This window comes from Nannobrachium achirus (genome assembly GCF_963921795.1).
Source record: "Nannobrachium achirus genome assembly, chromosome: 1".
Taxonomy (NCBI): domain Eukaryota; kingdom Metazoa; phylum Chordata; class Actinopteri; order Myctophiformes; family Myctophidae; genus Nannobrachium; species Nannobrachium achirus.
This window is the reverse complement of record NC_137810.1, coordinates 29,782,676-29,810,647: the sequence shown is the minus strand read 5'-3', so window position 1 is coordinate 29,810,647 and position 27,972 is coordinate 29,782,676. Positions and strand designations below refer to the sequence as shown.

At 41.4% G+C, this 27,972-nt stretch overlaps 2 protein-coding genes across 2 annotated transcripts in view; both read right to left on the bottom strand.

Moving 5' to 3' along the window:
- The window catches only part of acer1 (alkaline ceramidase 1), a gene marked incomplete at both ends in the record, with an annotated part of 2,996 nt that extends 2,775 nt beyond the window's left edge, over nt 1–221 (bottom strand). Inside the window, one exon of the mRNA XM_080736347.1 lies at nt 129–221. Within this exon, the coding sequence (XP_080592473.1) occupies nt 129–221 (93 nt within the window). The remainder of the gene's footprint in view (nt 1–128) is intronic.
- Nucleotides 222–6,390: 6,169 nt separating this feature from the next.
- myo1f (myosin IF) overlaps nt 6,391–27,972 on the bottom strand; it is a 28,545-nt gene continuing 6,963 nt past the window's right edge. Inside the window, exons 2-28 of the mRNA XM_080736356.1 lie at nt 26,004–26,132; nt 24,243–24,332; nt 23,883–23,977; nt 23,679–23,766; nt 23,391–23,480; nt 21,781–21,912; nt 19,736–19,870; nt 19,299–19,431; nt 18,563–18,747; nt 18,113–18,193; nt 17,927–18,013; nt 15,742–15,828; nt 15,136–15,303; nt 14,503–14,588; nt 14,070–14,151; nt 13,391–13,497; nt 13,045–13,143; nt 12,587–12,731; nt 12,263–12,377; nt 11,997–12,166; nt 11,388–11,533; nt 10,497–10,643; nt 10,175–10,323; nt 9,282–9,344; nt 8,458–8,668; nt 7,440–7,615; nt 6,391–7,110 (exon numbers count right to left, since the gene is read on the bottom strand). Coding sequence (XP_080592482.1) covers nt 7,034–7,110; nt 7,440–7,615; nt 8,458–8,668; nt 9,282–9,344; nt 10,175–10,323; nt 10,497–10,643; nt 11,388–11,533; nt 11,997–12,166; nt 12,263–12,377; nt 12,587–12,731; nt 13,045–13,143; nt 13,391–13,497; nt 14,070–14,151; nt 14,503–14,588; nt 15,136–15,303; nt 15,742–15,828; nt 17,927–18,013; nt 18,113–18,193; nt 18,563–18,747; nt 19,299–19,431; nt 19,736–19,870; nt 21,781–21,912; nt 23,391–23,480; nt 23,679–23,766; nt 23,883–23,977; nt 24,243–24,332; nt 26,004–26,132 — 3,273 coding nt within the window. The 3' untranslated portion in view covers nt 6,391–7,033. The remainder of the gene's footprint in view (nt 7,111–7,439; nt 7,616–8,457; nt 8,669–9,281; nt 9,345–10,174; nt 10,324–10,496; nt 10,644–11,387; nt 11,534–11,996; nt 12,167–12,262; nt 12,378–12,586; nt 12,732–13,044; nt 13,144–13,390; nt 13,498–14,069; nt 14,152–14,502; nt 14,589–15,135; nt 15,304–15,741; nt 15,829–17,926; nt 18,014–18,112; nt 18,194–18,562; nt 18,748–19,298; nt 19,432–19,735; nt 19,871–21,780; nt 21,913–23,390; nt 23,481–23,678; nt 23,767–23,882; nt 23,978–24,242; nt 24,333–26,003; nt 26,133–27,972) is intronic.

Genomic DNA, 27,972 nt, shown 5'->3' with positions numbered 1-27,972 from the left:
CAAGTTCATGACTCTAAAAAGTATCATACCAACATACTACTATCATACAATACACTACAACCTGTTACGTAAAGAAATGTATGTTTACTCGTAAGAATGCAAACACAGTAGTGCGACTGCAGGCTTACTGTGTTAAAGTACTCCACTACATGTTCAGAGTGCCTGTAGTTATCTTCACACCAGTCCACCTCTGAACTTTGGTAAGAGAACACGTCGGTCATCCTTTCACTTGAGTAGAACCCTAGAAGAGAGACAGGTAGATAGAGAGAGAGAGAGAGAGAGAGAGAGAGAGAGTGTGTAAATGTGGGCTGGGTGCCCTATCTTGAATCATTCAAGACATTTGTTTATTTATTTAAGGTAGTGTAAGTTGAGATAAATATGTTCTCTTGTGTATTTTATGCTGAAATCTAACATTCAATTGTTTTCTTTAGAAAGAGTACCGTGTTATCCTTTTAGCCTAAATGTCTGACACTGTACGGTGTACATTTCTGACTAATAAAGTATTCAATCAATCAATCAAAAAGAGAGAGAGAGAGAGAGAGAGAGTTTAATATAAGCAATCATTTCTGCTAGAAATCCCACACTCCACCTTGTAATAACATAAATAAGGCTACAGTCCTTCCTGCAACTGGCAGGGGTTAGACTTACACCTGAGGCTATTTGTGATCCCTGACAAGTGATAGAATGTGTGGATGAAGAGCTTTTTAGATGAACTGACTTCTGTTCCTTTAAACCAGTGGTTCTCAAACTTGGGGTTGGGACTCCAAGTGGGGTCCCCAAGTTATTTTGTGGGGTCCCTAGATTATTATCTTAATGTAATTTTTTCTCACTCAATGGTAAACAAAGCAACACACAGTATAAGTATACATGGCATCTCCACATTTCTAAAGTGACAATTTCAAGACCGAATACCAAACTGGCCAAACTGTCAAATATTAAGTAAGCAAGAGGCGAACACTGTGAAAATAGGCGATCATGCTCACAACGCCTCGTGTTGCGAAGCGTTGTGAGCATTTTCACAATATTTATCTGTGGAACCGAGCCACATTAAATGTAATGCAGTGAAGGCAGTGAAATGTAATACCTAAAATTCCAAGTGCTTGTCAGGGTGGTGGTCCCCAGTTCAAATATGTTTATTTTGGGGGTCACAGCCTAAAAAGGTTTGAGAACCCCACTTTTAAAAGATAGACGCAGTCACGCAGACCAAAGACAGGCATAGGAATGCATACTCTCTCTCTCTCTCTCTCACACACACACACACACACACACACACACACACACACACACACACACACACACACACACACACACACACACACACACACACACACACACACACACGCACAGCATGGCATGGTGAATTTCATAAATGTACAGAATGTGAGGCGAGGTGCAGCACAATAAAACCAGTCCATTCTCTTTCCAGTTGAGGAGATATGCAAATCCAGGAGTGTCTTATCAAGGCCCATGTTTAAACACCAGTCAGTGTAAATACCAACGGAACCATATTTCTTATTCCTTCACAGACGAAATTGTGAAATCAGTTTCCAATCTTTGTGAGTTGTATTTACACTGGAGTGTAAATATGGGCTGGGTGCCCATTTCTTCAGTCACTCAAGACATTTGTTTATTTATTTAAGGTAGTGTAAATTAAGATACATTTGTTCTAATAGATAGGCCTAATTATGGATTCAATAGTTTTTCTTTAGAAATTCTTGACACAAATGGCAATTCAGCTGATCATCTGTTTAGTTAATGGTTTCACAACCACAGTGCCTTCTATGCTCTATTGTGTATATATTCTGAGGGCCACAGACACACAACACTGCATGTTCCAGAGAATTGATGTAAATTGTCTGTGATGTGTGTGTGTGTGTGTGTGTGTGTGTGTGTGTGTGTGTGTGTGTGTGTGTGTGTGTGTGTGTGTGTGTGTGTGTGTGTGTGTGTGTGTGTGTGTGTATAGGCTCTCGAAAATAGTTGTATAGTTAACTATAATGTAGGCCTATTATTATTCATAATTTGTAAGTGACAAATATGATGAAATGTGTTTAAATGTGAATGTTAAAACTTTACACTTCAGTTCATCAGATTTGCAGAAATGCAACATGTTACTGTGACAAAACTAAAACAACAAACAAAACAAAACAAAATGGCTACAATACTGTATTTTGTATTAATATGAAAATCACTAAGATCAAAGAAAGATAGAAGAGCAGAATTACCTCCCATGCTGCTGCTGCTGCTGCTGCTGTTCCTATGAGTCAGTGTAGGCCTACGGCTGCTCTGCTCCAGGAGACGCTACAACAGGTGGATTTTATGGAGGGAGGAGCGAAGAAATGTCCCCGATCCTGCTGTGCGAGTCCAACATGCAGCTGCTGTGAGTGTGACAGTGACATCACGCCCCGTTGTGACAAGCAAGTTGGCTAATGAATCATATCAGATGAATATCTACATTCCTGTCAACAGGCATTCAATCAGAGCGGAGGAGATTGATGTACCACTGCTGGATAGTAACGCGCTAGTATAGCTAATGCAGAGTGAATGTGTAGCCTGAAGCCCTACTGTAAAAAGCATAACCATATGCCACGCAATGAATAGGCCTATTAAACCTATACGGTTATGATTTATTTAATTTTCCTCCTTCAAATTGCAGTAGGCTATCCTCAAGGCGACCAGTGTAACGATAGGAGGGAACCTCCATTTCTAATCTCCCATATGATGGATGCCTCCCTCTGCGAGCCTATTAGTCCGGTCCCAATGCATTTCGAAAGCGGTATCGACCAAGCCTAGTATTTACAATATTAACCCCCTTGTACTTTTTTTCGGTACCATGGAGGCAGGGTGCCTCCCTGCCTCGCTCTGACTGATGGCATTGGTAACCAATTCGCACGGAGCCCACGACCCACGTGTTTCACATTCTGCGCTATTATTCATGTGTTCTAGAAAGTAACCCCGTGTAAATTTCACTGTAGCCCTACTCGTTGAAACTGGAAGCCGTAGCCCACTGTAGGCTAATATCTCACTGACTGAATGGATATAGGCTACTAATAGCCTACATGTCTTGGATTTGTGTTTGGATTTGTCTGGAACTTAATTGTGAGGGGAAACACTATTTCAAATAAATAGCCTAAATATAAATAATAATAGCCAATGGTAATAATAATAGCTAATAAAATAATACATAAACGAATTAGCCAAAACTCAATCACTTTAGCCTATTGAATTGTTTCACACATTTCTTGGCCATACTATAGTGCTGTGACACTGATGATAAAATAGTCAGTGTGTCAATATTGACAAAACATTAGCTAATGGGGACCAGCTCTCCAACTTAGACCTATTCAGTTGATTATTTCAATGAGCAAACTTGTAGGCTGAATAGTTTAAACTTGACAGTTTTGTTTTGGTCTCAGACCCCGTTTATTTTCCCCTCTCAGCAGCACTGCAGTGAAACTTTCAATGATTCCTCAGACACAATAGGCCTGCAGAAGCACAAGACAATCAGGTGGATCATGGGCCTAGACCAGTGGTTCTCGACCTGTGGGTCGGAACCCACAGGGGGGTCCCCAGATGATTAACTTAATGTGCAACATTGTTTTCTCACTCAACAGTAAACGAACCAACATAAAGTTGAAGTGTATAGAGGGTATAGGCCTATGCACATTTCTAAAGTGACAATTTAAGGACTTTTTAATACCTCTAAAATAACAACAAAGGCGTTGTGAGCATGTAGATCTGCTATTTTCACAATAGAACCATGTTATTAACAATACTAACTCCATAGTTATAGCCTACAAAATGCAATGCCTCAACTCTTAGTGCTCGTCAGGGTGGGGGGGTCCCCAGTTAAAATATGATTATTTTGGGGGTCGCCTTCCTGAAAAGTTTGAGAACCACTGCAGGCCTAGACAGAAAGTCAGACAGTGCTGAGTGCTCTCTGCTGTTGTGTTAATTAGCCTACTAGGCTATATCTCTCAGGGGAAGAAAGACTGCATTTCATGCATGAGAGAAACATGACCTCATCGCTCATTCTAGGGCACCTGACAGGTGGATGTGGTAAACCTTCCTTCTAGTATCAGTCTGAATTCCATTAGGCAACTTTGGCATGTAGGCTTATTTTGAAAGTGTGGGATGGCTTATGGTAGCTGACAGAGTACAGCATCTTGCAATGGGCCTGGTGTACAAGATACACTACACCACTTAAGATACCTATGTACCTGTCAAAATACGTCAAGGACCGTTGTACACAATTACAACACCAGAGGTGTTGGCAAAAACAAGTACTCCTGCTATGCTGCTAAAATATGGAATGAGTGTAAAAGGAGTGTAAACCCTCCTTTAAAATCGCTCTGAAAAGTCACTTAGGCCTACAGGTGGCTGCAACTCCAAACTGGTAGACAAAGCCATATCTTTACCCTTGACCTTTCCACTGTAAATGCCATTTATTTTTTATTTTGTTTTCCGACTGTCTTATGATGATATTTTCTGCATAGTACTGTGTTTTATTTATGTCTGTCATTTAATGTGTATGAGTTGTTGTAAAAAGGGACCCCAATTGAAACACGCCCAAAAGCTTTCTTGTGGTGTTTATCCTTATAGTTAGACCTTGTACCATGCAGTGAACTGTATGTCCTGCACCTTTTCCTTTGCAAACCTCTAAAAAGTCTTCAATCAATCAATCAATGCAAACAAGCCATTGCACTTTCTTTTAGTAGACCTTGTAACTGTACTGTCCTGTACTATTATGCAAACTTCTAATAAAGTATTCAATCAATCAATGAGATATTAGGTTTTAGTCTGCAGCCTTTTAGGCATGGGCTAGTCTATAGTGCTCGCCGATACACCAATCAAGCTTGTTCTCATGTCAGCATGGGTCTATTCGAACCTTGTGCGTTGCACAATGGAACCAATTTGTATTGGTCATATCTCAAATCTTCGTTTCATGATGCAGGAGATGCACGCACCCTGCACCCCATTCAAATGCACAGAGAAGCATGCACGCAGCCACGCACCCCCGCCACGTAGATTCATTCATATTTAATGCACACACGATGCAGGACTGTGCCCTGGGGCAGAGATCGAGACATCTCAAGGGGTTTAAAATGAATAAGGCAGTGCAGGTGAGCTGCGCCAGCCAGGAGACTTCAGTCAGTTCAATTACTGAATGTGAGAAAGGACACTTCGGTATTCTATAATCCACATGCTCTTTATCAACTGTCTGCCTATTAACATAATGGAAGCACAACATGTTTATTAGCATTAATAACCTGAACCTTTTCGCTCTTTGATGAAAACAGGTCCTCTTTCTTTATTATAAAAAAGGGTCTTGACACAATGTGTCCTTTGCATCAAATCATCTTGTCCTGTATGAAATCATATTATGCACCAGTTTCAGTTCAAAATCAACTCATTGAAGGTTGAACTACTTACAAGATTGTAAAAAATATTTATTTCTCCACTCATTTATATAAAAATACAAAATATTTTTGATTGACTGATGGTTTTACAAACGTAACCGAAAAAATACAAGATCGAAGACATTAATTATGGAAATCATAATTTCACCGCTTTTAGATTATTTTATGGCATGACAACATTGAGGTGAATATATAAATGAACATAATACAGCTGTGTCCCCCATGGTGAATTATGAATGGTTGAAAAGTATGAAAACAAAACAATTATATTCCAAATATCGTTTTTTTTTTTTTTTTTTCACTTACTCTCTCTCCTTGAAAACACTATAAAATTTTAATATGACAGTTTTTTTTTGAATAACTTTACATTTACTGAATGGTCATTGGTCACCACACAATTAGGTAGCCTATATTTGCACATGAAAACATTCATTTCAGTTGGCAGGTCTAGACTTGCAACTCTAGAGTGAGGCCGACTTTTGTGAGCTAATAAAGAAGGTGTTTGGAGGTGGGTCAAATAGCTTGTTGCTGGGTCACAGAAAACAGGAAACTCTAACATAACAACAGAGATGAAACCCAAGTGTCACACTGCACCATTTCACTTTTTATTAAATCTCACGAGACAATGTGTCCCTCTCACTTTGTTAATACAGTAAGTTGTTGAACAAGTTATACCTAAGTGGCAGCAAATAAACAGGCTGGGGCTGCAGATCCACCTTCTTTTGTGAACTCCAAGTGTTGCTTTGTGCATATAGAGCAGTGGTTTTCAACTGTTTCCATATCAAGGATCATTATTTATTCGGCATTTGAGCCACGGACCTCCATTTGATGAGATGTAGCCTCCAGACCAAAGACTTACAATATTTTGTTATCGTTGCATACAATTTTGTCCACAATTCCATGCCGTATTGATGTGACACCATAGGAGAGATAACTGGAAAACATTGATCAAAATAACAATTCTATTGCGTAATGTAGATGTTTAACAATAATCGAACTGTTGAGAGCGTAAAATGAAAGCAAATGGATACGGGTCCATTTGGTTTCATTTTACGCTCTCAAGAGTTAAAGATCTATAAGGGTCAATTTGGTTACCAACTCCATCATTTAGCTGGGGACCACCTGGAACCCCTCAAGGACCACTGGTGGTCCCCGGACCACTGGTTGAGAACCACTGATATAGAGGCCTTTCACGGAATTCCTATTTATTCTCCATGTTGGAAGAAACAACGGTTGCTATGTGCAAAACAAAATTCGCTGTGTTGATATATGTAAAAGTCATTCTTTCAACATAAATATAATAATTCAGTCACGACGGAACAGTAATATCATGCTTTTCCAATGTTTTACCAACTCGGAAATTGGGCATTTTATTTTGAAAGTGGTCACCAGTGTTTACCAAAGTGGTTGCAGGCAGTCATGCTGGAAGAAAGAGAACTATACAAACATTCCGTACAAGGCCTCTATTTACATTATGCTCCGCAACAGACATAATATGGTGCATACGAACAGTTCATAGATGATCCTGGTCAGTGGGTGGAGAACACTGATCTATTCTATGCACATCTCTCCACCACACAAATACAATGATCTCCCTAGACAAGAACATATCACTGTCAAATCTTCTCTACATAGTTTCCAGGGAATAAACCCTCCTTGCCTCGAATCTTTCCTCTCCACCAACCAGATGGATCTACAGGGAGAAGAACAGGGAGAAATGTCATTAAGAGGTGACATCACAGTGATGTCAGATACTCAGATACCCATACGTATATGGGCATAAAAGTGATTCTGTTAGGGATCTCCATACCGGTATATTGGGCATAAAAGGGATTGTATCCCAGATGATGCCGTGTTAGGAGAACCACACTAACAGAATCCATATATGGCCAAGACAGATGGCCAAGACAGATGGCACGACCTCGCCTTTTAGGGCTAGATTGCGCCATCGCCCTTAAGCGTCTTACTGGTAATATCATTTTATTTAGTGCCCTTCCAGCGCTTAAGTTCACTAACACATACCTTCTTTTATCAGGTCAATGATCTCATTGGCGTCAAAGGTGATCTCATCTGTGTCTTGACCGATATACTGATACAGCGCCCGGCAACGGGGCCCCTGGGGCCGCTGCTGGGCTTTAGGGGGACGGCTAGTTGGAGCTGGGGGAGGCCGATGGCCAGCGTTACTTTTCCTCCGCTGCCTGGACCCACGGAGAGATGGAGAAGAAAAGAAGAAAATAAAAAAGGATGAGAGGATCTCAAAATCACGAGTAATTGCGTCGCAGTTACTATCAAAACCTTCAACGGCTGTCAGTCTGTCAGTGTCTGTCAGTCAGTCTGTCCGTCACACTTCACGTCACACTTTTGCCCTACTCATATCTCCGCCACCGTTGCCCTGATCCACGCCAAACTTTGCACACACACTCCTTGGCTGCCAAACCACAACCTCCACCCCTCATTTCTCACATGGCCCTCTTCAAGAGCCACCATGAGGCCGATTCTTGCAAAACACATTTTTTGACACTGCTCCTACAGATTTTTCCCTAAAATCACACAAAGCGGTACACAGAATCTCTAAAGTCATGTCATCAACATGGATCTGTCCCATTTCCCATATAGAAGGTATGCGCGTGACATCATCATACCCGGAAGTTATGCATCAACGCCTACTGAGTAGCAAAAAACTACTTTCTAGCCTTGACAGCCCATACATCCAAACAGAACAGTCCTATCTGATTGCATTAAACAACGTTAAAAGACGTTAAACTCACTTTGCTACTCACTTTGACACTCGATTTCCCATTCACTTTATGCATGCGCATACCCTCTATTCCCTCCTGATTGGCTACCATTGCCTTCTAAAGTTTGTGTATGCGACCTGGTGGTCGCTTATCTCCCGATTAGGGAGTCTTACTGGTAAACTAGAGAGACAATAGCTGCAGATAGAGAATCATAGTACAGTAAAGACCACAATAAATCTATTATCCATCTCCCTTCTTCATTTCTTTCCTTCTAGTTAACAGTTGGAGGTTATCAGCCATACCCTGACATGCCCTGATCAGGCACATTGAGGAAATCCAAGTTCCCCGACGGCCGGCGAGCCTGGCCTCTCCGGCTTTTCTGAGAACCCAGTTTGGGCAGGGCTGTGCTGGGTGGCGGGCCATATTTATTGGGGGTAGAGTATGTTTCTGACGGGATCGGAGGGGCCCTGCCTCGGCCTCTGCCGGAAAACCGTGCTGCTCCATTCTGGTGTCCTGAGACAGTGGAAGCAGAGACAGTTTCATGAAAATCACAAAGTAATTTTGTTTACAGACACAGACAGACAGAGACAGATGGGGGTGATTACAATACCCTGCCGCCATGCATTGCTAAAAGGTAGGGTAACAACTTTCATGCATCTCAGGAATTAATCTCATAATATCTCACAATATTTTTTTTAAAATAGTTATTTTCTATCATCTCATTATACTAGTCTAATTTTGGAAGGTCCAGTTAAATCTAATGATTGAAGACTTGATTAGAAGTTTGCAAAGGAAAAGGTACAGTTTCATGACAGTACAGTTCACTGGTACAAGGTAAACTAAAAGGAGATCCTAGTAAGCTTTTTGGCTTATTCACACAGGAAACCTTTATGTATCTCATATAACATTGAATGACAGACGGATAGAACACAGTAGGCTACTATGCAGTAGATATTGTCAGAAAAAAACGAACAAAAAGAAAACAGAAAATATATACAGTAGATATTTACAATATAAGGGTTAGGCTAAGGGGTAAGGCTATTCAATTCAAAACAAAGAGCTACTGTATGTGAGGAAATATAAGTAACTCTGAAAGTGAACATGTACTGTAGAATAACATATTTACCTCTGCTGGCTGGCTGATTCCTCCCTCTTCCTCCTGACTGAGGAGCAGTCTTCCTGGTTGGCTCTGAGGAAATAATAATTAACTTATTATATACATACAGTATACACTTGACCACAGCAATAATCTATGCATGATAATAGATGACACAAAGAATCAGCCACTGTAGAACAGTGGTTTTCAATCATTTTCATGTCAAGAACCCCCACATTTTATTTGGCCGCAGACCCTTTCTGAAAACATTTAACCCCATGAGAAGATGTGTGTAAATATTTTCAAAGCTATTCCAAATTTGTCGCAATCTTTCAAGATTTTTCAAATTTGTTTCAAAAATAGCACATCTACAGGTTCACAGCGTGTTGCTTAGATTTCAAATAGCCGAAGTAGAAAATCGGGATAAAGTGGTTGAACAGATTTTTTATACTATATTAACTTAATTAAATTGTCCCCAAATCCCACTATGGGGCTTTTAAGCTGTGACATCATTTTGTAGTCAGACCTCCAAGCAGATGTATTGTCATAATCTGTCCCTCGCTATTTCAACAGATCCGAGACAAAAATAACGACTAAAGTATAATTCTACCACTTTCCTTTCAACAACAAAGAGAAGAAAAATTAGTAAATAGTAAATAGTAAAAATATTCGCTTTTTTGGGGGGCAAAAGTTCTCCTCTGCCTACAAAATGATGTCAGACTTAACAGCCCCATATAGAACCACTGTTGTAGCTGTTCTACTACTTTTTACCCGAAATGCTGCATGTCAGCTGCAGAAAAGCTGTTGATGCATGCAGTCTACAGTGTGTAGATAGACACACATTGTGTGGATATACTGCTGTGCCACGGAAATGAGAGCAGTATAACTTTGATTTGACCTGTTCACCATCTGTTAGAACTTACTGGAGGTCTTGGGCAGGCCATCTCCCACTGTGACAGTGAGCGTTTTCCCTCCAGGTTTGATCTGAGGCAGGTCCCCCTGGCCTCTCTGGAAAAGCACCAGCCTGGAGCCTCCTCCACCCCAGCCCTCCTTCTTAACTCGGAACTCCAGCCTATAGGGGAGGCACAAGGTGGTGCAGAGGATGTAGTGAGTGTGTGATTACACAAAATGCTGCCCAAGATTTCTGAGGTGTATTCGCATATGATATATGCAAGCACATTATATTGTGTACAGTGTGCGCACGTGCGTGTGTGCGTGCATGTGAGTGTGTGCTCTACAGTATACCTGTCGTTGAAGGAGAGTGAGAGTTTACTTCTGGTCTTTTCCTCAAAGCGTTTACATAACAGGCTGAGAAACTCCGTCTTGAAGTTGGACTCTAACAGACTGTCGTAATCTTTCTCATGTACGATGAAGAAATCATCCTGTCTCGTACTACAGAAGAGGAGAGGCGGTTTAATTCATAGGAACATGTCTCATTGCCTCACTTCCAACTCTAGCAACTAATTTTCATTAAACATGTTACATGTTGTCACTTGGGTATGCCATTCTCAGTCTCTCAAGCTAAACGTTCTCTTCCCAAATCTTCGAATGCTAGTACAGCCAAAGTCATGTCATCTGTTCTTCAAACCGGAAGGGGTTTCGACCAATCACGTAGCAGTGTTTGTTCACAAAAATATATTTTCAAATATTTATTACTGCAAAATATATTTCAGAACTTAAACTTTTCATAGGTACTGTAGCTAGTAGCTAGCTCGCTAGGCTTCAACTAATGGCAACGAAGTCATTTGAAATTTTAGGGAGTCATATCTGTCTTTAGAGACTCAACTGTCTCTCTCCATAATGTGAAACAATTAATGATCTAAAAGAATCTACTGATAGTATATTGTCGCTGTCAGGCGGAAACCTTGTATGTCTAAAACAATTAACCTTTGTTCTATTCAAATGGATTTAGCATAGTTATTATTTTGATTTTTAAAATGTTCATATATTTTATTCTATTCATATATTTATTTGTTTTCCTATGTTAGGTGGATAAAGGGTGTGCAAAGAGTGAGAAAAGCATATACCAGTGTAACACTAGATCAGTTCTTGTTTCTTTAACCCACATTATCAAACACCAATACCTCTGAGTCTATATTAGCACATCTCATGAACAAGAAATGACTCTGTCCATACCTGAGAGACACACCACTGATGCTGGCGAACTCCAGCTTTCGTTTTAGCACCTCCTTTATGGTTCCTTTCTCTGGGCCCTTCTTCACCTTCTCTCTACCAATCAGATAGATGCCCTTTGGTGTCAAGATCATGTCCCTCTTAATGGTCTAGATGGGCAAAAAGAGAAACAGAAGAGTTGTACAGAAAGTAGAGAAGAAGGGTGTGAGTTTGTTGAGTCCACAAAGACAATTGATGCAGCTGTGTGTGAAGCCATAAAACAAAACTTAGTTTTTTCATTCCTTTTAAAGATAAGACTATTAGACTATTACTAAGTTTGCATACAATTCTTGATTTTACTTGACTCTGGATTTGATATCTGACATTGTAGGATTTATCACAAAATCTCACATTATCACTAAAAGAAAATACTCTTATCAAGCCAAGACTGTGACTTAGATCTGCATTCTGGAATCAAAGAGGAAGTGACCTCCCCTCTCCACACACGCACGCACGCACGCACGCACGCACGCACGCACGCACGCACGCACACACACACACACACACACACACACACACACACACACACACACACACACACACACACACACACACGAACACACGCACACACACCTTGAACCTGCGGTCAAACTTGGTGACAGAGTCAGCAAAGTCTACCCGCTCCCTCTTAGCTAGGAACTGTCGTAGCTCAGGTTTCTGCTCCAGACCAAGGTAGTCGCCAACAAAGTTCCTGTTGATGCTGTTCCTCCTGCGCTCTTTGGAGTTGTACAGGATGTCTGAGGCTGAAGATGGCAAGGAGAGACATGACAAGAGTGTCAGAGAAGAGAAGGAGGAGAAGAGAAAAATAGATCTGACTCTAAACTGTGTACACAACTCACCTTCCTCTCTCATCTGTTCGTACTTCTTTCTAGCGATGTATTTTCTCCAGGCCTTCTGGATGAGCCTGGCAAAGGTGTCAAACTTCCTCTCCCTCATCTCCTCCAATAGGAAGAGCTACAGAAACATAGAGGTTGTTCAGAAAGAATACTGTATCTCTTCTCTGTTTCTAATGTGTTATTTCAGTATCCATCAAATATGACGTCCCACTGAGCAATAACAGCACTCCCCATGGGGCTTTATCAAAGCAATGTGACCTTGTCTGAATAAACATGGTGGATCTAGATAAACAGAGACCTAGATCCAACCTTTAAACTGCACTTTACCGATTCAGGGTTCTTGACGAAGATCTTGGTACGTCCCATTTGGTACTGGTCGTTATCCATATTAACCGACCTGAGGAGGTGAAGGACCCCCTGTTGCTCTGGGCCCCTCCAGCAAGGCCATGTCTCAGCAGTCAGAATGGCATACCTAAAAACAACGCACGCACGCACGCACGCACGCACACACACACACACACACACACACACACACGTTGTTATATGCGATAAAGAATACATTTTTTACCTAACGTTCTGGACCTAACCCTAATCGTAACTACAACCATATTACCAACCTTAACCACAACATGGGAACCAGATAAATGTAATCTAACATGACGTAATAAAATCAAACAACACACATGTCCGCATGCATGCAAAGACGAACACATGCGCACGCACAAAATCAGATGCACAAACACTACACTTCTACACTAACAACAACACAAATAATGGACACTCACCTCTGCAGGAACTTATTAAAGACCCTGCGATAGGCAAAGCCTGCCCTCCGTACGCGGATGTTCTCCCGCAGTCCAAGGTATTCAACCTGATGTTTAGCCCTGTAAACAGGTGGAATCCATCATTATTTACTACAGTAGGCTAAGTGTTTATGCTGTTTGTTGTGTGTGCTTCAGGAAGAAAAATAAATAGAAGGAAGGTGTGTGTGTGTGTGTGTGTGTGTGTGTGTGTGTGTGTGTGTGTGTGTGTGTGTGTGTGTGTGTGTGCGCGTGTGCGTGTGTGTGTGTGTGTGTGTGTGTGTGTGTGCGTGCGCTTGAGGGCGTGTGTGTGTACGGTGAACATGCCAACCTGCTCTCCTCCCAGTCCTTGGGTCTCTTGGTCTCATTGGGTTTGATACAGCGAATATAGTGAGGCGTGCACTTCATCAAGGTCTTCACAAGATCATTGGCTTGTGTCTAAAGGAAGAATGCACACATTTCTTTGAAAATAACTTCAAATATTAATTAAAAAAATAATAATAATAATAATAATTAAAAAAAGAAAATTACATAGCAAAAATACCCGCAAAAGAGGTCCCTGGATTAAAATGTATAGTTACGTATAGGGGTTCCTGGTCTAAATAGGCTATATCTGCTGATGTCGTGATTGGTTGGAATTAAAACAAGATTCCACCAATAAGAGACAAAGTGATGCACAATGGACAGTTAAGCTATGTAACTGTTATGTACTGTACAACTCTGTAGTCCAGGGGTCTTCAACAGGGGGTCCGGGACCCCTAGGGGGTCCGAGTTACTACAGGGGGCCGCCAAATCTTTGTGATAGGATCGTTCTTTTAAATGAACAACTTGAACCCTCGCATCCCCATTCTGAGGAGAACTTTAGCCAAAAATAGCAGATCTACAAGCTCTCAACACAATCTCGTTGAGGTAAAAAAAAGAGAGCAAAAAGAGCATAAAGAAAACGTTGAAGACCCCTGCTGTACTCTACCACTGGTTGAGGTAGCACTGGTCCATATTTCAGTTCTTACTTTAATCTTGGAGCTGGCTGTGGTTGGTCTGCCTTTCTTCTTTGCATTGAGGTTGTCAGGAAACAGGCTACGGATGAAGTGACTGTGGAGACAAATTAAGGTATTTATTACCGGTGTAATACATTTGCTATGATTTCCTTCATTCAGATAATGAGAGAGTACATGGTATATGGAGAAAAAAGCTGACAAACAGCCTAAAAGACATGCACATCCAAAGCCATATAGGCTGGGTGCTGGACTAAAAGTAATCAACAATACAAAAGAAAAAAGTCCGCACACCAAATTTGCAGTTCCCAATATAGACCTGGTCTGGTCTGAGGAAGAGCATACAGCTCGAAACGTTACCACAGTAAAACTCTATATTGGGAACTGCAAATTTGGTGTGCGGACTTTTTTCTTTTGTAGAGTACATGGTATAAACATGGACACTCACTGCCCGCTGCTCTGCATCAGCTCAATGAGATCGTTGAAAAGCACATCACGGTTTCTCTCACAGAAGCCATGGATATCGTATGACACCTGAGGTGATACCAAACATTAGAATGGACACAAATACATTTCTGCATTTTCCAACCAGCCAGTCAGACCAGTTGAGATCAGCAAAGATAATTCACTCCAAGCCTTAAAAAGAAAAACTAACTGAACATCATATGTTCTATGGCAAATTCATATTCATATTCATATTATACAGTATATTTGTTTTTTACAGTGTTTTTATTTTGTTGCAAATATTTGTTGTAAATACGTCTGCTGTACTTGCTATATGTGACCCCTGTGAGTCAACCTTTTCAGTTTTTATGCCAACTGGCTCATCATCGTTTAGACTCTAAATGATGAGCCAGTTGGCATAAAAAAACACTAATATTTCAAATAAAAAAATAGCAAAGACACACTCTAAACTTTAGATTGTCGCTTTGCTATAGCAAGTCTTGTGTCAACCAATATGAGTATGTGACTGTTGAACATACTTTGCATACTTGGACAAAGGACAATACGTTAACTGGAAAAGTGGGTTAAACAACTTTTTTCACAGCCCATTACGCGTGTGATCTCCACAGTCTCCTACCTTGCCAGCGTAGTGGTGTACCACAAAGCCAGAGTTCCAGCTGTTGAAATGCTCGTGCGTTCCCACAGAGGCATTAAGCTTTTGCAGAAGGGTGTCATCTGCCCCCTCGCCCTTGGCATGCATGGTGGCACACACGTCATCCAGCACACTCATTATACCAGGAGGGTTCTGTATGGTGGGACGGTTGCATCAAGCAAGTTCATGACTTAAGTATTTTCACTATAAAATAACAACTTGTTGGCATAGTTTCATCTTTGTTGTTATTTTCATCTTTGTTGTAATACATATAAATAACAAGGACTGCACAATCAGTTTAATGAACTTCAGACCACGCAGGGCTAAGCATTACATGTCAACAATACATGTGAATATATAGTAAAATCACGTTTTGTCATTTTAGAGTTTTCGACACTGGATATTGAGAATGATTTATTTAAATCATTATTCTGAGGAAATTCAGGGATTGACAGAATCAAGGTAAAAAAAAAACACAAGTACACCAACTACAGTACAGTAAGCTCTCTTTTTTGCTCTCTCTCGCAAAAAAGAAAAATAGACTATAATGTGTATGCCTTCTTGAACGAGTCCATGTCTTTATGAACTTACCAGCTTATTTTCAATGAGATCACAAACAATCTTGTTGTTGAAGTATTCAATGGGCGTCCACTTGATGCCCTCCTGAACATACTCTTCCTGGGATCAAACAGAAGGAAAAGACACTCCTTTAACACTAAACAATGTGTGCTATGATCACAGTCTCATGGTAATTACATAATCTATCTATAAATGCGACAAATCTCTGTCTGTCTGTCTGTTTGTTTGTAATCCGCGTATCTCGAGAACCGTTCGTCCCACCGGCTTCAGATTCGGCACGCGCGTTCCCGGCCGCCGCGCGGAGTGCAGTGCCGGGCCTCGACCCGACCCGACTCGCGGTTTTCCGAAACCGGCGCGAAACGTTCGGAATCTCCTTATGCGGAGCTGATTGTTGACATCAGGCTGTTCCGGAGGAAATCGGCGCAAGCGCTGAGTCATTGTGACATCACTTCATAAAAGGCTCTGACATCACGTACGCCACATGAGTCAACACAAAATCTCTGTGAATGTGTATGTATGTATGTAATCCGCGTATCTCGAGAACCCTTCTTCCCACCGGCACGCGCGTTCTCCAGATATGGGCATAAAGTCTGACATCAGAGTTTTCTGCAACCGGTACTGTGTGTGCAGAGATCTTCATATATGGGCATAAGTGGACAAAGACAAACAGATGGTCAAAACGGGTCCTATGACAGCTATATTGGGGTTTGCATTAAAGGGTGGGGCATTCATGGGGTTTGCATTAAAGGGTGGGGCATTCATTCCCTATTTCAAATTCGGCACGTGCGTTCCCCACCGCAGCAGGTAGTGCAGTGCTCGGCCTCGACCCGACCCGACCCGATACACGATTTTCTGGAACCAGCACGAAAGGTTCGGATTCTGATGTCTGACATCAGGATTATCCGGAACTGGCACTGTGTCTGCATAGATCTCCATATATGGGCATAAAATGGATGCAGACAGACAAATACAGATATCTCCATATATGGGCATAAATGGACACAGGCAAACAGATGGTCAAAGATCTCCATATATGGGCATAAAGTGGACGCAGACAGACAGATACAGATATCTCCATATATGGGCATAAATGGACACAGGCAAACAGATGGTCAAAACGGGTCCTATGAGAACAGGTATAATGGGGTTTGCATTAAGTTTGTCTCCTCCTCCATCTGTTTGTCTGTGTCCCTTTATTCCCATTATGGAGATCTCTGTATCTGTCTGTGCCACCGACTGTGTTGCAGACACAGTGCCGGTTCCCCCTTTAATGCAAACCCCATTATACCTGTTGTCATAGGACCCGTTTTGACCATCTGTTTGAAAAAGCGACAGAAATCTCATGTATGGGCATAAAATGGACGCAGATAAACCGATATCTCCATATATGGCATATATGGGCATACAATGGATGCAGAATCACAAAGATCTCCATATATGGGCATAAAAGGGACACAGACAGACAGATACAGAGATCTCCATATATGGGCATAAAATGGACGCAGATAGACAGATATCTCCATATATGGGCATATATGGGCATAAAATGGACCCAGAACTATAACTGCAGTGATCTCCATATATGGACATAAAATGGACACCGACAGACAGACAGATAGATACAGATATCTCCATATATGGGCATAAATGGACACAGGCAGACAAATGGTCAAAACGGGTCCTATGAAAACAGGTATAATGGGGTTTGCATTAAAGGGCGGGGCATTCATTCCCTATTTACATTGTTCCGAGTTGGCCAGGTCGCCGACTAGACGCCCAGCTTCTAGTAATATATAATTGATGGGAATATTAAGAAAGAGACCTATGCTTGCATGGTGCAATGATTCAGAGAGGTGGATGCATGGTTAAACTTCAACTTCAAGTTTATTGTCACATCATAAGCTACACCAAGGTAAAAGGAGCGGGTGAAATTACAGTATGTTGTGCAAGCTACCCAAGAGTAATATCAAACAAAAACAAATCAAATATACATACTGTATGCTTTGAGACAGTGTTCTGCAGTCTCTTTTGCATCATATCAAATGAGAGATATATAATATTCCAAAAATATGCCAGTATCTACACTACAGTCAGATATACTGGTAAGTGCTGAAGGACAGCTCAGAGTAAGACAGATTGACATCTAGTGGCTGCATTGGATAACAGAAGATAACAGTAAGGTTGACTCTGGTATTACCTGCTCAGCCTTGAGGGTCAGTTCAATGAAGATCTGCTGCAATTTCTCATTGACAAAGTTGATACAGAACTGCTCAAAGCCATTTCTCTGTCAGGGAGGATACAATAAAACCAATTACTGTTTATCTTTCATATCTGCTGTAAGGCTAAATATTTCATATGATGATGATTCTCATGGAACACTAACCTGGAATATCTCAAAGCCATAAATGTCCAATACTCCAATACTGTACTCTTCATGGGGCTTTTGGATGGCACTGTTTATAGCCTGGAAGAGAGAAGAGAAGGTGAGAATGATACTGTGAGATACTACTGAGAGTGATACTCCATATATGGGCATGCCTTCTTTTGTGGCCATATATGGAGCTGACTGACCTGTTTTGAGGTTAGAGTCTAACCTCAATGTGTTGTCAAGGCATCCCAATGCAGCTACGCCAAAATATGGAGTGTGTTGTCTAACCGTTAGACAACACACTCCATATTTGGGCGTGGCTGCATTGGGAACCATGCTTGATAAATGTCTGATATTTATGGCGCCCAACCCACTGACTACTGTGAGACACATTTCCACACAAGTGGACAATGTAGTTCTTCTACAATCTACAACAGTGCAAGCGATATCTGACATTATGCAGACCTCCACCAGGTAGTCAAAGAGACGTGTGTAGAGGGCTTTGGCCAGGGCGTCGCGCGTATAGGTGGCTTGTTCTTGGTTCAAGGTCACGTTGATGGACTCAGACCTGGTCTCCATCACCCGGCTGGTCAGTTTGTTCTGCAGACTGCTGGAATCGATTCCCAGCAGATAGGCAGGGAAGGCAAGCACTACGGCATAGAGAGGATATATAGGCATGTAATTCATGATCAACAATATCAAATATGTCACAGGCTGAATGATAGGGATTTATAATCTCCTAATGTTAGTGTAACAAAGATGTTAAGGACTAGTTTGAACATATAACATTTAAATTAGACAATATTTTTATTCTTGGAAGTGAACATAGTAGTAAACAACAACCAAAAATAGCAGTCACAGGTTTGTGGCTTGGTGAAATTTTCCTTCCCTGGAAAGAAAACTCCCATCAAGTAGCGGCTAGGCAGGGATAGGCATAAGACAAACCCCCGCGAAGATGAATTGGATAATGAGATATACAAACAAACATTCAATTAGCGTGACATCTCTCATGGGACAGATTTTGTTATGGTGTGAATTTTCCCACCGCTCTAATTTGCTGACATCCCCACAGGTGAACATATTCCATTAATTCTCTGTGTGTGTGTGTGTGTGTGTGTGTGTGTGTGTGTGTGTGTGTGTGTGTGTGTGTGTGTGTGTGTGTGTGCGTGCGTGCGTGCGTGCGTGTGCATGTCCCACTCACAGTCAGTGCTCTCCACTTGCCCATAGTTGCCTGCTTCTATGAAGGTGATGTTTCCCAGGTGCAGAATGCCCCCAATGATCTGCAGCACCTGTGTCTGAATGTCCGGTGAGATGCCGATCACCCCCATGGCTTCCTGGTGACAACACCACAACAGAACAGAGGATGAACTTCACGTTAATTTCAGTATTATTAATTATTATAGCCCATTACAGACGTTATTGCACAACCATAGGTGTCACTCCACCTACAGTTCACACATGTGTAGTATTCTCTTAAGGGTATCCAGGCACTAGATCTTAGGTATCAATTTGGTGTTTGAGAACAACTGGTTTAAGCTTACGCTAACCGATTTCACCAGAAATTATGAGACATTTGTTTCCTGTGTGAACCAAATCCAATGTGAAATTGTATATTTTCTTGAGAATGATGCTATGTACCATAGTCTCCAGAAAGTCCTTGCTGTCGTTGGTTCCGTCCACTTTGTAGGTCCCAGACTGGTTGAGGTAGTAGTAGTAGTCAGGAGTCATGATGCCCAGGGCCTCCTTCTGCTGGGCATTGGCGCCCTCTATCACCTACAAAATAGTATTACAGGTAGAACAGTGGTCAGAACATAAATATGAGTACCTTTAAAGGACAACTCCGCACTAATTAACTTCTAGGCTCATGTTCCTACTTATATTGATCCAGCCTCTGTAGTCTGCTAAACAGATATTATGCTGTTATGTGTTTTGCCAAGTCCCGGAAAAGACGTGCTGTGATTGGCCAGTAGGCCTACATTGACTTTGATAGGCAGTTGTGTCGCTGTCGAATGCTCACCCCAAAATATTATTTATGAGAATGTGGTGGCTTGTATGGGACAACAAAGGCATGGATGTGTGTACAATGACAACTAATGACAGATTCATGAAAAACAAACACCTTTGACCACAACAAATTGATTAAGAAGCAATAGGCTTATGGGCTCCACTCTGCTATGAGGGCTGCAGGGGAAACTGGATGACAGGGGCATTTCTGCCTAACAGACCCCCCATGGACTGTCATTTGGGATCAATATAAGTAGGGAAATGACCCTAGATTTTATTTAGTGTGGAGTTGTCCGGTGAGTGTTGAGAGGCACTCAATATGTTGAGAGGCACTTCATGTAATCTGAGTCCTAGAGGGAGTTTTCACCACTAGAGGGAGTTAAAACACTTCTGCGGTTCAATACAGAAGATTCTTAGAGATAGATTAATAGATTAATATCTGTTATTCCTAAAGAAACGATTATGCGCTCCATGTGGCTCGTGGGACTTTCTTTTACTTAGATATCATTAAAAAATGAATTGTATTTTACTATTTTTGCATTTCATTTACCAGTATTCTTTCTCAAGTTTTTTTTGTCTTCTTTTCTGTAACTGTTGTTGTCATTGTCATGGCTCTTCCTTCAGAGCAGAAATACACCAGTCATTATTAATTGGCATAATAAGTGGTATGGATGAGTTGGGAGAGACTGTCTGTCTACAGTATAGAACCTCCCCTATGTTTTCCGAGGAGAAGCCCACTGGCCTAGTGGTCCAGGCGCATACCACATTATGAGGCTAATGCAGTGTGTCACAGGTTCGAGTCCTGATCCCGATGCCCTTTGCTGCGTGTCACTCCCCATCTCTCTCTCCCTGTTTCCTGTCCTATCTTCACTGTCATACTAGTATCATTAAAAGGCAGAAAAGCCAAACGAATATCTTAAAAAAAAAACGTAGTGGCCGTCCAGCCCAAAAACTATTGTAACTATCCTAAATAATAATAATTATAATATATGCCCATCGGGCATATGCCTGGTATGCCAGATGCCCAGTCCACCCCTGGAGACATATGGTTTCCCACACACACTTTCTTAGAATCTGAATCAATGATATCACATGTGCCGGATTGAGATCTTCTGTTGAAATGACTGAAATAACTGTCAAAGTTGGTATGGAAATGTTTTAAGAAATTATACGTCATTCCATTGACAACCACAAGAACATTTGTGACAAATTGCATACCATTAAGTTTATATAGAAAGGTTAAAGAAACAAGCCAAAGGTGTCAAGAAACTGAGGACCTTGCCCTGGTAAGAACTGAACTCAAATTTCTCTGTCAAGATGGGAACAGAGGGCTTATATCTTATTATCTTTATCAATTCAGGATATTGCATTTCACACCCTAGATGTGAAACAATTTCTGTTGCGTGCATGTGTGTCTGTCTGTCTGTCTGTCTGTCTGTCTGTTTGTCTGTCTGTCTTCTTGTGCATGCTGACAGCAAGCCAAGGACCTGAATACTTTAAAATCTGTCAACGATTTAAAATCTGTCAACGATTTTCAAGTCAGAATACCAATTTTAATTTTTGTGAAAAAAATAATTGATAAAAATGTGCCCAAAATAGCAACACCAGGTTGAAAGTGGTTAATTGCTGATGTGATGCATTGTATATTATATGTGTAAGATCAGCCTGTATACCATTACCTGGTAGTAGACGTGGAAGTTCCTCTCGTTTTCATTCTGGTTCACCACCCTGGACTTCTCCAGTAAGAAGTTGGAGATTTTACCTCCATCCGGCTCTCCGCCTCTACTGAACTGGATCTCAAAGTATTTCCCCTGACAGATGCAACACACACGCACGCACACGCACTCGCACACACACACACACACACGCACACGCACACGCACACGCACACGCACACGCACACACACACACACACACACACACACACACACACACACACACACACACAGAGATTGATTGATCATGAAATAATATACTAATAATGTAAAACTGTATATCTGCATAATCAAAAGGATAAAGCAAAAAAGATTTTCAGCTTGTTTCTATTGCAGTCCTTAGTATAAGATTCCTATTCAGTTCCCTATTTAGAAACAGCTTCTAGTGCTGTTGAACAAACTCTTTATGGAGAACTTAAAGGTGATATATGAGCCAATAGAATTAGAATTTATGTAAGCCGGTAGACCAGGGGTCTTCAACATTTTCAGGCCAAGGAACCCTTAGTTGAGAGAGAGTTTCATTGTTTGACAGCACAATCGTCAGTGTATTTTGGATTCATGTCAATGTTGTGTTTTCAGATATTTAACCACTTGAACCGTCAATACTTAATAAACTCTACACCAAAGCTATTTGCCGAAAATAGCCGATCTACAAGCTCACAACGCCTCGCAACGTTTTGAACCTGCAAGGCACCAAGTCGGTGCATCTCTCTCTGGTGGTGTGACACATAGATAAATTATAAAATCTTGTGTGAAACATGCCATGCTTAACCACTAAAATGAACCCTACAGTATATTTGAATAGAGTCCCCTAGGGGTCTATACTATAGGCTCCCTCCTTTTTCCCTCTCGCTGATCTACAAGCTCACAGCTCATCACAACTTGGCACATTGTGAGCTTGTAGATCTGCTATCTTTCTGCAACTTTGATCCTACCTCATCTCTAGCATAACAGTAGAGTACAACAAAAAGACGAAACGCATCGGAAGCAACGTCATGCACTCAAACCACATTGCATTGCATATAATGCATGTGGTTCAGTGCTCTGATGTTAATAGAGTATCAGGACCCCTCAGGAAGTCAGTATAACTGATGATGGTTGAGCAGCAGAATGTGTAGCAGTGTGGAACAGGCCAAGCTTGCAGTATATTATTAGTCATTATATTACTCATTATTGAGATTAGTTGGGAGTGGGACTACTACTAGAGTCCCCCAGTGGTTTATATTGTACGGTGCTGAAGCCTTCTTACAATAAAAGGTACATGTTAGCTTTAACAGGAGTAAACCTGTGAAGCTGTACATTCCTTTGTCTACAAAGCATGGGAAATAGGTCAAAAGAATCCTCCTTAGAACCCTGAATAAAACAATTATCATCAGTGTGCAACAAAATCTAGTAAAGGAGAAATGAGTGTGCATATGGAAATTAGGGTACTTCTATTTTGATTGTTACAAATTGTGTGATGCTGCAGCCTGTGTTAAATCAGCAAACAGATGCATGAAAAGACAATTGAAGAGAAAAGGAAGAGGAACAGACAAGTGTTTTTTTTCACATGGACTGATGAGGGTCTTACTCACAAATCGACTAGAGTTGTTGTTGCGTACTGTCTTGGCGTTACCAAAGGCTTCCAACAGAGGATTGGACTGTAGAATGATATCTTTTACGTGCTGAGACACACACGCACACGCACACGCACACGCACACACACACACACACACACACACACACACACACACACACACACACACACACACACACACACACACACACAGGGAGACTGTAATCAGTTTTATAGTGAATGATGAAAGGCATTTGAGTTAGTTTGTGCGATCAGATCTCTAGCCTGAGTATGTTACAGTATGTACCTGTACTTTAGGTCCACCCCCAGATACTTTGGAGATGTAGCTCATGATGTACTTAGCAGCCACTGTCTTGCCGGCTCCACTCTCACCACTGAGCATAAACAAGCATAAAAACATTGTAAACTCAACACAATGCAACACAAAATGCACATTTCCCTTGACACTCAAATAATTCATAAGAACATTTACAGTAAGACAGGGGATCACCTGATGATAACACATTGATTCTCTCCATCAATCAGCATGTTCCTATACATGTTATCTGACAGAGCGTAGATGTGGGGAGGATTCTCATATTGGGCCTACAGAGAAACAGAAGCAGGTATAAATACAGAATTAGACATTGCATGATGACATTTTACCTCTTTCATTATGACATTAAGGCAGCGAGAGAGAGAGAGAGAGAGAGAGAGAGAGAGAGAGAGAGAGAGAGAGAGAGAGAGAGAGAGAGAGAGAGAGAGAGAGGGAGAGAGGGAGAGAGAGAGAGAGAGAGAGAGAGAGAGAGAGAGAGAGAGACAGAGAGAGAGAGAAAGACCAGAGTGATGAAATAACAGAAGTTTTACTCACTGCCCCTTGGTAGAGTTCAATTTCTCTGTCAGTGAAATAGGGCATCTGTTTGAATGGGTTGACAGATATAAGCACTGAGCCAATATAGGTCTGGACATCACAGTTAGGGAACACGTCAGATCAAGAAGTTCAGGAAATATCACTAAACCATTATCTTAAAATAATGTTATTAGTATTTTGTGAACACCTGTGAAGCTACTTAGTTAACACACACACATGGACCAATTGAATCCAACACATTTTATCCCACGTTTCGCATGTTCAAAATTGACCTCATCAATATCAAACGATAACTAAGGAAGTGAATTATTAAAAACAACAACACATGGATTCAAACATATCTCTGAGCCATGGCAGTATGTACTGTACTGTACTGTAGCAGGACAGTTGATGGGACATTACTAGAACACTAGTGGTGCCCTAGTAATGTCAGTTTGTTTTTGCAACGCCTCCAGTTACATGCAGATTGGATGATTATGCCTGATTTATATCTTTTGTTGAGCAACAGTGTTGCACATAAAAGAATAGACGACATAAAAGCTCAAAACCTCAGATTTATCACACTCACTCTAAATATGGATTTAAAGTTAAAGTGTTTTCCAGGAAGCCAGAAGTGAGCTGTTGAGAAAGTCAGAGGATGTAAAAGAGGAACTATACTATCCTGCCATATGTGTTTGTTGACGTAAAATGCTTGTTTTGATGCATTTCAGTTGTTACTGCACTGCAGGTCTGGGGAAATGTGTAATATGCTCACTAGCGAGCAGCGCCAAGACCTTCAAATCAAACCCCTGTCTTGTGTCGCTTGTTTCTCCACTCTCCACTCCCTCTACCCTCGGTTTGCTGTTTTTGAGCGGTGGTCACAACGCTCCTATACGTGGCCGTGTGTGTGGGTCTGTCTGTCTGTCTGTCTGTCTGTCTGTCTGTCTGTCTGTCTGTCTGTCTGTCTGTCTGTCTGTCTCCGGGTATGTAGCCTGCAGTAACCTTTTCTGACCACACATGTTAAGGGAGGGGCGCTGTTGTTCAGGATAGGCCAGGCATAGGCCAGGCACACTCACACACAAACACACACAGGGGGCACACACACACACACACACACACACACACACACACACACACAGGGGGCACACACACACACACACACACACACACACACACACACACACACACACACACACACACACACACACACACACCACCACTCAGTTCACACGAGTGTGATTTTTCTATTCTGACTTAGAGTAAAAGAAATAAACCATACAAATATCCAACATAAAATAAATCTAAAAAAAATAAAAAAGATATTGCTACACAGGAAAGACGAAGAGCCCAGGGTTATTCCCTGCTAATGAAAGAATGTGGCTGTTTTAACTGGATCACAATTTGTCAATCTATACTATAGCAAAGTGAGACATTTTGTTGTGGAAACTGAAACTCCCAACAGAATATGAAAACAATTAGACAAATCAACAATAAACACATTTGTATATATTATCTATCATATTGTCTATGAAATGTTGTCAATAGTTGTCTTTTTTGTATTACTGTATGTTATTTGGGTTCACAAATATTGACATAAGTGTCACTGTAAAATGGGTGGTCCCCAATAGGGTAAATTCAATTATTCATCATGATCATGATTCTACTGTATAGGAGGGAAATATACAGTATACGGTAAGAATATATCTCATGGTGAATTTTCATTCAAATAAAATGGTTATATATTGCAGTCCTCATAATCTCAGCCTCAGCCGTAAAGGATACAAATATAAAGTCGTCCATGAATCTCTTCTTGAGGTTTTCCACGATGGCATCTTCGTTGATCTTGGACAGCAGGACCATATCGTCCACACCGCTCTGCTTGACATTCTGACTCTGCCAGTGGTATTTTGCCTGCAGGAGGGAAGCATGATATAAAGGTTTATAATCAGCTACAGAATAAGAGTGAGAGAGAGAGACAGACAGACAGACAGACAGACAGACAGACAGACAGACAGACAGACAGACAGACAGACAGACAGACAGACAGACAGACAGACAGAAGAGGGATATACAATGGAGTGATAAACAAGTGGTGTTGATCCACAGCTTAATTTGGAGGTATTTACATGATGGATTCATGGGAATACTGTAAAGAGCTGTTTTCTATCAAACACGGTCAACAGACAGTTGATATAGAGAGACAGAGAACATCATTATCAACTAGAAGCAGTGCTCTTCCGAGCACAGGTCTCCACCAGGCCACACAAATCGGCCTGTTATAGCGCCACCATGAGGCTGATTTAAAATATGTGGGGCAGAGGTTCTGAATTAGCATCCAGGGAGTGTGTGTGCTCAGTTTGGCAGCGATCGGGCCAACGGCGCCGGAGATTAGCTGGTAACAACCAGGCCACACAAATCGGCCTGTTATAGCGCCACCATGAGGCTGATTTGAAAAATGTGGGGCAGAGGTTCTAGATTGGCATCCAGGGAGTGTGTGTGCTCAGTTTGGCAGCGATCGGGCCAACGGTGACTGAGATTAGCTGTTCACAAACTGCGAGGACGCACGGACGCACGGACGCACGGACGGACGCACGGACGCACGGACGGACGGACGGAGGGGAAAACATACTCTCCCTCAGCCTTCGGCTGGTGGAGACAATAACAATAATAATGAACAATTAAATTAAGAATGATAAATATGTAGTATTGATCTACAGATGTAAAGATGTGATGTTGGTGATGGCTGTCACAACCGGTCCAAACAAAATGTACTTGACTCTGGGTGTGACCGTACACCTGTTGCATCACGAGGAATCAGTCATTCCCACACATGCACAGAGCCTCTGTCACGACAGCAATTACATCTACTCTCTGGCATGTACCAGCTTGCCTGAACAGGGACCCAACGACCAGGAGAAGGGATAGGACCTCCCAGAAGACAAACTAGTAGGTAAGTAAGTAAACTTTATTTATATAGCACCTTTTACAGAGAGATCTCAAAAAGTGCTTTACAGGCATTGAAAGAAAAACACAATAAAAACAAAGCAAGTAAGAAAAAGGCTATACAGTTAGTTACTAAGAAATATGAATTAAAATCAAATACCAACAACAAACGCCTGTTCAAAAAGTAGCGTTTTGAGGTTACTTTTAAAAATGTCAACAGAGGCTGCAAATCTCAAGGCTTGTGGAAGAGCATTCCAAAGTTTGGGGGCAACAGCTTGAAAAGCCTGTCACCTCTGGTTTTTAAATGAGACTTTGGAACCTTTAACAGACCCTGCTCAGCAGCAGACCTTATGGCCCTTTCGGGCTCATAGCGTTTGACCAGATCTTTTAAATAGCTCGGAGCCTGACCATGCAAAGCTCTGTACGTGAACACCAGGACTTTAAACTGGACCCTGAAATTAACGGGGAGCCAGTGCAAGGAGGCCAGGACACTAGTGCAGCAATCTTATTGTTCCCCCAATCCCCCACATGAATGCCAAATTGAGTCGCCTGGTCTCGCCTGTCGCTATGAGTTAGAATTAAAAATGGTATAACAGCACACTCACATTTATAGTTATTTTTTATTTTAAATATATGAGCAAACAGAACATCACAGGTTTATGTACATGTATACATGCTGTGTTGCCATGATGGTGTGATAATAACTATCAGAAGGAGCAAGAAGGTAATAATAAGAGATTAATTCATCTTAATCAATTTACAATTTAGGCATTTGGCAGACACTCTTAATCCAGATCGATTTACAATA